The 15,000-nt window shown below is 40.9% G+C and overlaps 1 protein-coding gene across 1 annotated transcript in view; it reads right to left on the bottom strand.

Moving 5' to 3' along the window:
- The window catches only part of LOC108439350 (carboxypeptidase A1-like), an 8,907-nt gene extending 3,449 nt beyond the window's left edge, over positions 1-5,458 (bottom strand). The window contains exons 1-10 of the mRNA XM_037540403.1: positions 5,323-5,458; positions 4,387-4,468; positions 4,133-4,267; positions 3,843-3,944; positions 2,485-2,586; positions 2,235-2,333; positions 2,013-2,123; positions 1,345-1,435; positions 134-333; positions 1-18 (exon numbers count right to left, since the gene is read on the bottom strand). The exon at positions 1-18 is cut by the window's left edge and continues 67 nt beyond it. Coding sequence (XP_037396300.1) covers positions 1-18; positions 134-333; positions 1,345-1,435; positions 2,013-2,123; positions 2,235-2,333; positions 2,485-2,586; positions 3,843-3,944; positions 4,133-4,267; positions 4,387-4,468; positions 5,323-5,405 — 1,023 coding nt within the window. The 5' untranslated portion in view covers positions 5,406-5,458. The remainder of the gene's footprint in view (positions 19-133; positions 334-1,344; positions 1,436-2,012; positions 2,124-2,234; positions 2,334-2,484; positions 2,587-3,842; positions 3,945-4,132; positions 4,268-4,386; positions 4,469-5,322) is intronic.
- Positions 5,459-15,000: the final 9,542 nt, after the last annotated feature.

The following is a 15,000-nucleotide window of genomic DNA, read 5'->3' as shown; positions in this document are numbered from 1 at the left end:
CTTCCTTGCAAGTTCATTCTGTGAAAACATAGTAGGGAGACTTTTCAAGTAAAAGTCTTAAAGTACTGATAGACCTGAAGATGGTACACTAAGTATAATATATGGAGAAGAAATTGAATTTTGTGTTTCTCACAAGTTCTTCATGGTCTGGGCAAGGAATACTGGTGTCTCCATAGGGGAAGAGCAACATCTGAGAGTAGCTGTGGATGGAGAGAAAGGCCTTGAGGTTACCATGGGACTTCACAAAGTCCACAATGGCCTTGACCTCAGACTCTGAGTTAACATATGGTCCACGGTAGGTCTCGGAGCAAGGGTGACTACTGGAGCCAGCACCTATGGAAAATATCAAAGCATTTAGAAATGATCTACAACCCCAGTCCCAAAAGTCGGGATGCATTTTTAAAGGAAAATATTAAAGACAACCTATCAAATATAAAAACTGAGTAATTTTATTGTTTTGGCATGTTTACCACTGTGTTTCATCACCTGTTTTTTTTTGTTTGTGAACTGAGGAGACACTGCTGTAGTTCTGAAAGCCAAATGTTTTCCTGTTCTTGTTTGATATAGGATTTCAACTGCTCGACAGTTCAGGATCTCATTTGCAGTATTTTCCATTGCATAATTTGCAAAATGTTATCAGCGGTGACAGTTCTGGACTGCAGGCAGGCCAGGTTAGTGGCCGGACTCTTTTAATATGAGCAATGCTGCTATAATACATGCAGAATGTGGTTTGGCTTTGCCTTGCTGAAGTAAGCAAGGCCTTCTCCACCAGGCGTTGTCTGGATGGCAGCAAATGTTGCCAAAACATGGATCTAATGTTCAGCATTAATGGTGCCACAACACCCATGTCATGCACACTAACGCACCCCTATAGTATCATGAATACTGGCTTTTGAACTGTGCACTGATAACAAGCTGAGTGATTTGATTTGTCGGACCACAGGACACTTCTCAGGAATATTCGCTGAATCTTTTAATGTTATTATATACCATAGATGACGAAAAGCTATTTCACACTCAGAAACGTTATTCTTGAATTGTTTCCTTGTGAAAGACTCAGCCTCTCTGGGATGCTCTTTCAACTCCGTCATGTTCTGACCTGTTGCCAATTAACCACCAAGCGTTTTTTTTTTTAGCACTACACAACTTTACCGGCCTTCTGTTGCCACGTCACAAATTTTTGGAGCGTGTTGTCAGCATCAAATTCAAAATGGGCTTTTGAATTCGTATTTTTAGGTGACTGAATTTTGTTTAGGTGATTGGCACATAATTGCATTTGGTTTTTATTTGCATTTTGCACAGACACTTCATTTTAAAATTATTTAGAACTTGCATATACTGTACCTCCGAAGCCAGTACTCCAGTTCCTGTTGGGATCTACTCCAACACAATCTGAATCAGGATCAGGTTTCCTAGTCTTGCGCCACATGCGGTTCTAAACACATGAAAGAATACAAAAAGTCATATACATAGTCATGTGCAAAATTTTAGATAAAAATATATAGAACAAGTCAATATATGCAAAACTGGTGAAGAACTGTTGAAGTAAAAACTCTTTAGACATTAAGTGTTTGGCCACATTTCACCAAAGTTATGTTTAGAGTAAAAAAGCAGCATTAAATGAAAAGAACACCTTGCCAACTGTTAAGTATGGGGGTGGATCTAGTGTGCTTTGAGGTTGTGTGACAGCCAGTGGCACTAAGTAGATAGATTGATTCTACTAAATATCAGCAGATTTTAGAAGCAAATATGAAACAGTACATTAAGAAACTGAAGCTGAAAAGAGGCTGACTTCTACAGCAGCACAAAGATAAAAAAAAACACCTCAAAATCCACCATTAACTACTTTAAGAAAGGCAAGCTGAGGCTTTTGCAATACCCCTCACAGCTCCCTGACTTGCACATCATTGAAAATTTGTTGGTAGATCATGCTGTGCATGCAAGACAGACCAGCTGCTGTAGAGTTGCACAAATACTTTAAAAACACATTTTTAGGACATGTTAAGACTCACAGTTTTGTGTGTATAATCGTATCCATCGGGGTTGGTGACAATCTCCAGGAAAATGTCATAGTTGTCAAGGATGGCGGTAAGAGCGTCGTCACGTCCGTAGTCAGTTGCAATCTACACAAAGAAAGCAGAGTTACACTGTTACAGTTGTTAAGAAACTTGCAACTGTGTGTATTTAAGGCTCTCTCAAGATACAAGATGGTGTATTAAAGTTCTGAAATGAACCTTCTTGGCGAACCAGGTTCCACTGGCCTGAGTGATCCATTCTCTAGAGTGGATGCCAGTGTCGATCCAGATACCAGGGCGGTTAGGACCAGTGCTAAACTATGTGAGAGAGAAAGAAAACTAATGGATATGCATGTTACTTTTCAGTGGTAGTGGTGCAGTGTGAAGCGTGGTGGACCCCTGTCCAAATGCTTTGCATTTTATGTTAAAATGATTTGTTACTCAAAGTTTGTTGATGACTGTTACTTACATGCAGAACATTCAGGGAACGTTTCTCGTAGCTGTGGCCGATCTCAATTTTGCGAAGTAGTCTAGGGTTCTCCTTCACCAGCATGTCGATGAAGCTGTTGATCTGAAAATCAGAGCAATGAAGGTAAAGCAATGGTCAAATGACAATGATTTATTTCAGTTGAGTGAACCTAGACAGTTTTAGGTGGACTGCAGGGGTGTAGCCAGAATGTTAACAATGGGGTGGCCAAGTTAGACCCAGAGTTTTTAGAGGGGTGGCAAACTGCTGGGAAGAAATGAAATGAAAAGTAGTTAATAACTTTCTTCTGCACTTATATTAGTGCTACGTTGTTACAGCAGCTGATTTGTAATCAATTAATTAAATAACATTTTGAAAAACAGCTGGAACTCCTGTTTTCTCCTGTTTTTGATTGTGTTCTGTTAAAAAAAAATGATGATCTTCAGTCATGTGATCCACATACAGCATAACATATAACCAAACAAAATACTGTTCTATAGTGATGTGAAAGTGTATTTAGGTACATTGAACTGTGTTAGGGCAAATCATGGCTGATTCTTTATGCAAAATGAATGAACAAGGCATAATGTTAAGGTTTTGACCAGCATTTACTGAACTGTTTGCTTAACAAACTAGCCTATCAGAGATATTAGAACAATAACAAGCTGAGTGCTGCATGCATCAACATCTCAGTCTTGTACCTTCTCAGGAATTGCCTTGATGGCAGATTTTCACAGGAAATTGTTAGGGTAGGTAGGAGAACATTCCTCTAGTGACAGCTTCATTGATAATAGTCTTACTTTCCAGAACTTGGGCACTCAGGTCACCCCTTGGCTACATCTCTTGACTGCAATAATGCAATAAAGCTGTTTTATGACCTTCCGTGCAGGTACATTTTTCATTAATCAAGGTACAAACAATGTAAAATCAATGTAAATGTTGCCTCAAAGGTACAGCATAACCTAATGTTTCAAAACAGAACAATAAAACAAAAGGCCTGGAGACGTGCCGGGGTGTGTGGAGTCGATACAACTTAGAGAACATCATTTCAATGGATTATTGTACAGTTATGTTCCCTAACTAAAGATACTGAGATGTACCCCTTTAGAGTACCACCCCAGTTACAAGAGGGGTGCTGCCCCAGTTACAGACCTTTAACTATTTTTCTGAAACAAGGACAAAAACTAAGACATATCTCCAAAATGGTAACAGGGTACAACAGCAATGAAATAAATTGATCTTGACACACATTATCAATGTACTGTTGCCTCATGCTTATACATTTGTTATGTCTTTGCAGAGACTTCAGAGTTATATGGAACATAGTTATGGTCAGCACATTAAATAACTGCTGTGCTGACCTCATCCAGAGTGTGGTAATTGGTGTAGTCGTAATCATCAGTGGATCTGGGCTGAAGAGCACGAGATTTCAGCATCTGACGCTGTTCCATATCCAGAAGATCCTGGTGGTAAAGACAAGCAATGGAGTTTTAGAGAACTGGAGAGAACTATTGGCTAATATATGTCATATGCTAATATATGTTATATAATATATGCTAGAATATGGTTAAACATGGCAATGTTTAGACCAGAATCACTCCCAGATAACTGAGGAATATCTGAAACCTCCTTTCTATGTAGATAATCTTACCTGAAGATCCTTGATCATGACTTCATAGTGGATTTCATTATAAGCCAGGAAGGACTTGACAGGTTGCAGACTGCGGAATGGAACATGAACATCTACAGGCAAAGACTCATGAACGGGTTCCATCCAGAAGTCCAGCTGCAAAAACAAGAGAACAAATACATATTTGTTTATGGTAATGCATATATGTCTGCCATTGTAACAATATCCGCATTCTTGGTGTCCTCATATAAATAGCTGTTTGTATGCAGTTTTACCTGAAGATGCTCCAGCTCAGACAGTTCCTTCAGGAGGTTGATCTGCACCTCATTTGTTGCAGTGATGCGTAGAACCTGGTGACTGTGAAATACATCAGAGACATTAAATATGTATTCAATGAATGATAATGTTTTCAAATAATTTCTACTTGGTAATCTATATCTTGTGCTAATGGTTATGAATGCCAATATCTACAGTGAGAGGTTGGGGTCATAATTAATGTCCAGTATATTGTCCAGTGATTTTTTTTTTCAATCTTTATGATGTATATAAAGTCATTCAGATTTACTGTGAAATCTGCTGTGCAAGAGAAACAGGTGGTCATGTGTATGAAAATAGGAACTGGATGTCTAAAGCATTTACTGCCCCATAAAGTTCCCTCATGTTAAGTTATAACACAAAATAAGTTGCCTGAGAAGTTGTTTTATGATAGTTTTAGAGTAAGGTTTTGGCTTAATGGCTTAAAATGCATTTTTTGAAAACTAATCGTCTTTGGTGGAGAGATCCACACAGGTAAAATAATACCAAAAGGAAATTCTTCAGATTTAGCATTTTACCATCACAAATTATATATATATATATATATATATATATATATATATATATATATATATATATATATATATATATATATATATATATATATATAAAAACTCAGAAGACACATTTAGGTTGACTGGTCATTTTAGATTATAATTAGTATTAGCCATCGCAGCCATATTGCAAGGCCTTGTTTATATCTCAAAGATAGAATTACAGAAAATTACAGAACATACAATTAACAAATCATGGAATTCCTCTTTAATGAGTCAGTATTTCTTCTGTCATTCATCTTTCTGCGACACAGTGAGATAAATTTCTATTTAATTTCTATTTCTTGAGCCTATAATCGTACAACTCTAAAAATATGCAAAAGAAAAGATGAGAATTCCTACCCCTCAAAGGTCTCCTTGCCAAAAACGGCCACAAATACAGTCGCCAAAACCAGCAGCCCTCTCATGTTGGCGGAGTAGAGCATTTTAGTGCAGCACTAGACTTTTATATTTCAACTGTGTCATTGTGACCTTGGGTCTGAGGTACCAGACTGGCCCTTCTGCTGCTTTTCCCACACTTAGTGTCTAAATCTGGTATAAAACTGGAAGGAGCTAGATGCAAACTCATGGTCACTGAGTGATAAACCAGAAATTTGTCTTTTTCACAATGTATCTACAAAACACTAGTCTAGGTTTATAAGTGTTTCTGCTGCCATCCAGCCAGAAAGTACAAAAGCCAACTGATGGTTTATGAAAATTTCAATGCCATGTGGTGTGATATAAACACACCATAAGAGCTAAGGAAAACCAGAAACAGAAAAACATTTCCATGAAGAAAACAAAATACAGTTCAATTTCTCCAATAAAAATGAGAATATGAACATTTGATGGTGTAATGAAGAAACAAGATTATATTTTAGCTTGTATATTAAGTCATATGCAATAAATGTGTTAAGAACTATACATATAGAAGCGCATTTTACTTCCATACACAAACTCATGCTTAACCTGCATAATATGCCACAAAACAAAAACAATACAGCATTTCACAAAAAATTGTAAATTTGAACATAAATTAGAATGTATCGAGAAAACCATATGCATTGTAAAGAAAGGAAGAGAGTTACAAACCAAACTCAAACACAAAATACCTTGTTCCCACTCTAGCTAGGGGCTCAATTTGCCGTTTTTCTATTCCACTTTACGTTCCCCACTTTGTCCAGGATTCACACCAGTGCCTGTGAACCCACGGCAAGAGATTCACCTCCTTTACAACACGCGCGATATCAAAATAAGAGGACCCTATCATTTGTATATATTTCACAAAATGGAAAACTAGCATGGGACAGAAATATTGATGAACTAAAACATATCCTACACTACCACCAATCATGAGTGATTTATAACAGAAAATGATCACCATACAAAGCACAAATGATTCCCTGACTGAAATGACAAACATCAACAACATTACTCAGACTTATAGGGATACAAAACCATGAGGAAAACAAAAGGATCTGAAGGAAGAGACTGTGAAAAGAGCAACCTGTCTCCAGTAACAGGACCAGCTTCTGAACCAGGCGGTCCACCACCGACAGCTTGCTTAGACGTTCACCTTTCTTAGCTGCACCTTGACTCTTCTGATGAATACATCCTTACCAGGAGTTGTCTCTGACACTCGACCCAGTCGCTATTCACACGTGGGCAGATCATCATCCTTAATCATCACAATGTCACCAATTTGAATGTTTCTCTTTGGTGAGTGCCAGTGCTGTCTGATGGCAATGGTAGCAAGGTACTCTTTATGCCATTGGCTCCAAAACTGTTTAGCTAAATATTGTACATGGCGCCATCTCTTCCTAGCATAAATGTCTTCCCTGATAAATTTGCCAGGTGGGGGTAGAGCTTTGTCAGTTTTCTGGGTGAGGAGATGATTTGGGGTAAGGGGTTCAAGGCTGTTTGGGTCTGTGAGATTGTCAACTGTAAGTGGACGGCTGTTCACGATAGCCATCGCTTCATTCAGAAAGGCTTGTAAAGAAGCATCATTCAGCTTATCTGAAGAGAGGGAAATTGTGGATCTGAGAATACTTCTGACTGTTCTAATCCATCTCTCCCAGACACCACCAGCATGACTTCAACAGGGTTCGTTCATGATGAAGTTGCAGTGCTTCTTGACAAGGAACTTAGCTATGCACTCTGAGTCCACCTTTTTAAGAGCTTCCCTAAGTTCATGTTTTGCTCCGACAAAGTTACTCCCTTGATCTGACTTTATTTGTCGCACTGCACCATGGATGGCAACGAAGCATCGGATACTGTTGATGAAGGCGTCAGTCGACATATCTTCGAGCATCTCAAGGTGAATCATCCTTGAGTAAAAGCAAGTTAAGAGAAGACCATATCTTTTGTTCACTTTCCATCCTTGCTTTGTAAAAAAATGGGCCGAAACAGTCCATTTCACAATAAGTAAATGGAGGTGACTGTTCTACACGTTCGGGAGGCAAGTCAGCCATCCTTTGCTCCTCCACAGGTCTCGTGAGGTTTCTGCATGTTACACAGCGATGAATATAGGATGCTACTGTGTGGCCAACCCCTGGACTCCAGTAGCCACTTGACCTTATTTTGTTAAGGGTGAGACCTTTGCCTTGATGCTCAACCTTTTCATGATTATGAGCAACAATCATCATTGTGATGTGATGATCTTTGGGGAGAATTGCTGGATGTTTGAATAAGGCAAGAGACGGGTTACGCAATCTTCCTCCCACCTTAAGCAGACCAACCCAGTCAACGAATGTGTTTAGCTGGTGCAACCTACTGTGAGATGGTAGGGGAATTCCTTCGCTCAGGAGATTCAACTCCTCTTGGAATACTTGGCCCTGCAAATTCCTAATTGTAAGGCGCTCAGCATTTTCTCTCTCCTCCACAGTAGAGAGCCAGCTTGACTTGTTCTTGCTGATGCATCTAAGAATTCATGCTAGAGCTCTAAGCGCCCATGACCAAGATGGAAACTTGGAGAGACGATCAACTATGTTCACTTGCTCTGTTGTTTTGGTTCTCAAAAGTTTGAGCATTTCTGACCTCAATGTCTCCTATCTCTGGCTCTGGAGTAACATCTACTGGCAGCTGAAGTTTCCTCTTCCATAAGAATTCTGGACCCATGAACCAGATAGACATCAGAAGGTCACAGAGAGACAGGCCTCTGGAGGCATGATCAGCAGGATTATCATTAGATGAACCATACCTATATTGCTGAGGGTTTGAGCTGAGGTGTATTTTCTGGACTCTGTTTGCAACAAACATGTGGAAATGTCTTGATTCTTTCCTTATATACCCTAAAACCACCTTGGAGTCAGTCCAGAATAAATCCTCTGCCTCAAGAGATGCCAACTCCTCCTGAAGCATGTTGCTTATCTTCACCGAAACAACAGCGGCCATCAATTCCAACCTGGGAACAGTAGTAATCTTTGTTTGAGCTACTCTGGATTTCCCAATGACTAGAGCAGTGCACATCTCCATTTTCATTATGAAATCTCAAGTAGGAACACTGACCATATCCTGTTACGCTAGCATCAGAAAAATTATGCAATTTGGTCTTTGTAATCCTTCCAAATTCATCTGGTGCATGACAATGTGATAAGATGACCTGGTTCAAATTGGCTAGATCACTTCTCCAGCATTCCCATTTCAGTCAAAGCTCATCCCCCCAAGTGTCGTCCCAGCCTAAGCCACGCCTACACATCTCTTGAAGAATCCATTTCCCTTTAATCACGAATGGAGGTACAAAGGGATTGTATAGTGAGGCAACTGTAGATAGAACTCGACGGTGATTTGCAGGTTGTTCTTTAAGGTTGACGCTGAACTTGAAACAGTCGGACTTCGGGTCCCACTGGATTTCTAATGCTATCTCTGATGGTAGGTCATCAAAGGCTAGATTAAAGTTCCCGACATCAGCTGACCTCTCTGATGGTGACATGCTCTGCAAGACAGATCTATTGTTGGACACAAACTTGTGCAATCGAAGACCACCGTTGGTGCAAAGTTTATGAGCTTCCCTTGCAAGCTGAACGGCATTATTGACGTGATCCACACTTGTAACTCCAGTATCCATGTAGAAGTCCCTTGTGATGAACTGGGCACCCAGAGGATAAAGATCTCCTGGGCCAGATACTTCAGCCCATAATTGGCACATCCAGGAGAGGAAACAGCGCCAAACAGATGTACCCTCATACGGATTTGGCTCTGTGCTGAAATCTTCATTGCTCCACCAAAGAAAACGCAGAAAGTTTCTGTCGGCTTCATATACATGACACTGGTGGAACGTCTTCGACATTGCACATTATTGCAATGGTGTATTGCCAAAACCTAATGAGAACTCCAATTAGGTTATTCATCAAATCAGGCCCAGTGAGAAGATGGTCGTTTAAGCTTGTTCCCTTATATCTAGCTGAACAGTCAAACACTACTCAAAGTTTATCTGGCTTTTTTGTGTGGTAGATGCCATGGTGTGGGATATACCATCTCTCAACTTCAACACCCTGGTCTTGGACTTCCTCTGCATCTCCTTTATCAATAATCTCTTTCATGAAATTAACATAATGCTCCCTATACTTGCCGTCCTTTGCCAATTTCCTTTTTAGGCGGTTGAGTCACAGAATCGCTAAATCCTTGTTGTCTGGTAGACTGGGTCTCTTCTTGAAGGGGAGAGGCATTTTGTAGTGACCTTCACTGTTTTTCCATATACCCTCACTTAAAGCCTGGTTCACACTACACGACTTTTTCAGTCGTCAGGTTTTTGTGCCGTTCACACTACATGACTGGTTGTGCTGTAATTGCGAGTCTTTCAGTTGTTGTGGCTTTCACACTACATGACTGATCGGCGACATGGGCTCACGAATTAAGCGACTTTCACCCTGGGGAATCGCAGACTCATCTGGTTGCTGTCCAAAAACACGAGAACACACGAAAACTAAACTCTCGTGAGAACTAGCAATACCACGTAGAAGGTAGGTAAGATAGGTAATTTCCAAAATGGACGTCAAAAAACAAGCAATCAAAGTTGTCACTGCGCTGATTTGTAGTAAGAAAAGCCAAAAGCTCTATCCAAAGCCAAAGCTCTATCAACTGTTCCTCCATTTCTTGTGTCCCAGTAGAGCGAGAACCTCTTGTAGCCATTATTCTGTTTGTGTACTCCTTGACTGTCGTGCAGAGAGATCTTCAACGGCGACGCGGTTCTCTCTCTACGTGTTCCCATTGGCTGTAGCTACACGCTGCTGTTGACTCACAGTCGCCGACTGGGCTAGATATTAAACATTTGCCAGGCGTCTGCGATTAGTCGGCGACCACTCGGCGATGGCTCGGCAAGCGTCTTTCAGACGTTCACACTACACGAATGAGCGAGCGCCAAGTGATCGCCGATTTGCCTCCGACCACAGGTTTCTGTCGGCGATCTACAAAAAACAGTCGGCGACTGAAAAACCAGGCTAAAATCTTGTAGTGTGAACTAGGCATAACTTGTCAAGGAACGTGGCATCTTCTTGAGAAACTGTCTTGCTGTCTTCCTTTACATCCTTGAAGTCAGATTCTAGAATATGAATGACATCTGCAGGAGTTACAGGTGGTAGCTCTCTGACAGAAATGTGATGACACAAGCTAGTGCATAAAGAGGAGTCCAGGGTGAGCGAAGAACACCTCACAATACTCCATCCTAAGTCTGTCTGAATGGCAAAAGGCTCATCATTTCCTCCTAGAATAACCTGCTTGGTGTCAATGCTCTCAAGCAGTTATAGCTGATAAGCAGGCCTTCTTCACAGTCTTTGAGTGGCTGGAGCTCATCAATTTGAGCTTCACTGGATACTTTTAAGTTTGCAAAATGTCACTTACTCCCTGTTCAACAAAAGTAGTATTGCTTTGAGTGTCTAGAAGAGCATACACAAGTCTTTCCATATATTACTGTTTGTTGACACCCACACTGGCACAAACATAGATGTGCTGGGAGAACTTTCTCCAGCTATGCTGAGTGACATTGGCATTGCTGCCTCATTTGCTTTACTCTGCCATGAGTCAGAAGAGGATGTGGGAGGTTCCCTTTTCATATAACTGTCATCATGGAGACATGTTGGATGTCTTGCTTTACAAGCGTCACAGATGTGATGATGACGACAACACTCCTTAGCATTGTGACCAAGTTTCAAACACCCATAGCATAGCTTTCTTCCCTTCACATAGTACATAGCACATAGTCACTCCTCCAAGGACACTGCTGTGAATTTAGGGCCGCCATAAAGCTGGTGTCTATGATCTTGACAAAGCATACATGGGGGTTTTACACCTTTCTTGGATGACCGTTGACTCTCACTGTCTGTAGCTGCTTGGCTGCTGAGCACACTAGCGTTGGGTTTTTTGTGCTCTTGCAGGTTGCGTTTATCAGAGGTGGAATCCAAGGAATGGAGAGTGTCAAAAGAAGTTACTGGGTTGCAGGCAACTTCAGCTTCCATGGCCACAAAGGCAGCAAAGTCCTTAAACTTGGGAACTCTTGCTTCTCGGTTAAGGCTTGGGTAACTTGTCTGTTCTATTGCGAATCAGGATCCAGTCAGGAATTTTTTGAACGATTTTTTGATTCTCTTCACAGCTGTTGAGTATTTCAAGACCCTTGACATAATAAATAGCATCTTTGCAAGCATTCAGAAAATCAGACAGATCTCTAAGCCCTACAGCATACTTCGGCTGAAATTTTGGCCGATTTGCAAGTCTTGTTCGAAATGCTCTATGAATGGTGAATGGTTGACCACATCTCGAAAGGCTTCACTGTCAATTCTGTAGAAGGTGCCATCTAAAACCTTGCGGGCTGGGCCACCTACATGTGGGGGCCACCCATATATATGCTGCACTACTGGGTTGACTAATAACGGCTGGACAAGTAGTGCTGCATTACGTGGAGAAGGGGGCATGGCCGAGTGCGGAACAGAGAAGCTGATCCAGTTGAACCAGTGGGTTAAGTAGCTGACGATGCTCACCTGTGCCTTGTTTCTGCCAGCCTACTTATAGCCATCGCTCCCTTCAGTAGGCGGCAGAACTTCGAGAGAGAAGAAGACCCCGGCAAGGCACGAGAGGGAGCCAAACTGAATGAGTCCACAAGACGTTAATGTGACAGGCTGAAAAGCCATTTAAGTTGTGTTTAAAAAAATAAATTTGCTCTCTGCCTTCACCCCTGCCGCTGGCGTCTTTCCTCCCAACCCGTTCAAAATGTGACACATACCTTTTTACATTTGATGCTATGGTTGGCGTCCGTATGTGTGGCAGCTTCTTGAGCTGCTTCCTGATCACAGGCTTCCAACCTAGCTCTTGCTGCTTTTAGTTCTTTCTCTGCCTGCAGTCGCTCCAATCCTTGCTGCTGAGCTTATAGAGCTGTTGTTCTATAACCTCCCTTTGTTTCTCTTCTTTGAGCAGCATTCCATACGCATCTGCTTTTGCTGCCAGTTCGGCTGCTACATCTGCCCATTTTGCCACCACCAATGAGGCGGCAGAATAAAGGCTTGATCTAGAACTTCTCTGCAAAATGATTGATCCATAGATTGAATGTGCATAATCACAATCAAGCAGCTCTTGGAGATGACCCCTTTCATGTTCTGCATTAAACTCACCATTAATTCCTACCATTCTCTCATAGGCGATTTTGACAATATCCATCGTGACAGCTTCGCTAGCATCCATTTGTCACCTTAACTGAGCTTGTGCCAAGATGTCTTCCTTACCCTTTCCCAAAGAGTTGATGAGAAGTCCTAAGTAACACTTTGGAATATCTGACATTAGCTGATCTCTTGCCTTGTGTGCATGACTTTTCCAATGATCATACATGAAGAGTAAGCTTTTTTCTTTTCTCTGAGCTTCTTCCTTTTGAAATGCAAGCATCTTTTCAGTAGGACACCATGTTCATCCAGAGCGTCAAGGGTGTGGAAGTTCCTTATCAGCTTCATGAAGTTTGTCGTGAGAATCAGTTTTTTCTTTGGCTCGAGTTGCTCCTTTTAAGTAATGCATCTCTGATGTCTTTAAAGCTTTAAGAGACATAATTACTGGATCTTGGACTTCATGCTGGAGACTGTCAATCTGCTCCTCAAACTCTCCAGCATTTGAATAATCTACTGCTGCTGAGTCATTCATTTTGCCTTACATCTAGTGTTAAATGGAAGAGAGAGGCTTGAACAAGACAAAGGTGGAAAGGTTCACTTGTACAATTATAAAACACATATACACCAGTACTGGAAAATGCATTGTAATGCTATGTCTTAGATAACTGAATTAAAAACAAACCTTAGACACTTCAATCACTTGCAATAAATGTCCTTTATCATAAATATTCATTCACACTTGAAGATGGGTTTTACTTTCAATTTCATTTGAGTGGGAGATGTTCAATGCCCACATCAGTCCATATGGTTTGCCTTGAAAAGTTCCTCACCTTGCCAACAGTACTCACAGTTCTGATGCATTTAACTCCTTGAATTTGCTGTAGCTGTGTTCTTCTCTGATTGATACACCGAGTTCTTTAGACTGTTGCTCCACCGTAGTAGGAATATGCAACACTGCACAACTGAGAGCCCACTGTAGAAAACACCAGGGGATGTAGCAGCATAGAAGCATGTAGACCAGAATCGATGAGGGTGAAGCTCTTACTGTAGCCACCCAGCCAGAAAGCAGAAAAGCCAACTGGTGGTTTATGAAAATTTTAATGCTGTGTGATGTGATATAAACACACCGTAAGAGCTATGGAAAACCAGAAACAGAAAAACATTTCCATGAAGAAAACAAAATACAGTTCAATTTCTCCAATAAAAATGAGAATATGAACATTTGATAGCGTAATGAAGAAACAAGGCTATATTCTAGCTTGTTTCTTGGGTCATATGCAGTAGAGGAGGTAAGAACTCTACATATAGAAGCACATTTTACTTCCATACACAAACTCATGCTTAACCTGCAAAGTATGCCACAAAACAAAAACAATACAGCATTTCACATAATATGAGTGAATCTAGACAATCATTACTGGAGTTTCAAGAGTTTTTAAGCTAATTAGCATGACAAAAAATCGTAGCTTTGAACATGAATTAGCATGTACAGAGAAAATCATATGCATTGTAAAGAAAGGAGAAAACGAGTTATAAACGAAACTCAAACACAAAATACCAGGTTCCCACTCTAGCTGGGGGCTCAGTTTGCCGTTTGGTTCTTCCACGTCACGTTCCCCGCCTCGCCCGTGAACCCGCCGCCAGAGGTTCACCTCCTTTACAACCCGCGCGATATCAAAATAAGAGTTTCACAAAATGAAAACTAGGACAGAAACATTGATGAACTAAAACATCTTTTACAGTTTCCATACTGAAAACTGCTTGTCTAAATGTCAAAGTAGTAACGTGCAGGTCAGCAGATACATTATTTTGTGGCGATCTCAAAGGTTTGCCTCCTCTTAGACATTCCTAATGAATTCATTTGAAATTAAGGTAAATAAGGCCCCTTTTTCAGAAAACATAAACAGCTAGAATTTCAAGAATTAAGCTCACTATGAAATACGTTGTTTACAATAAAAAGCAACTTCTAGTTAAAATCGGAAGTTCGGTTTTCAGAAGATGTAAAATATGAGCGTTAACGAGGAATAAAGCTAAAATCAAAAATGGAAGACACTGGCAAGAGGATGCTACCAAGGAGTGGAAGAAATAACTGCCAAACTGCTTCTGTTGTTTCTTTGCTAAGGTGAATAATTGCCCATCCTTTGTGGTCTGATTCTGTTGCTTCATCTGGACTGATAGGATGCCCACTGCTCACCTGCTTTCTGGACCAGTTTGACCACCATAGAGCTTCCTGCTGCACGATGTTGTGCAAACCTCGCCTGCATGAACTGACCCTCCTGATGACACTGCTGCATTTGTTAATCATAGACATGGCTTCTCCTGCTTTTCCCCTTTTCCGTATTTTATACTGATTGTCAAACCTTCTCTGATGTGGACCAGAGTCCAGGGGCTCAGACCCTGATTCTTCTGTAAAGCTGCTTTGGGACGACGCCTGTATACAAAGAAACTTTGACTTGAC

The sequence above is a fragment of the Pygocentrus nattereri genome, chromosome 8 (genome assembly GCF_015220715.1).
Source record: "Pygocentrus nattereri isolate fPygNat1 chromosome 8, fPygNat1.pri, whole genome shotgun sequence".
Taxonomy (NCBI): domain Eukaryota; kingdom Metazoa; phylum Chordata; class Actinopteri; order Characiformes; family Serrasalmidae; genus Pygocentrus; species Pygocentrus nattereri.
The sequence above is the reverse complement of the archived record's forward strand: the minus strand, read 5'-3'. Positions and strand labels throughout refer to the sequence as shown.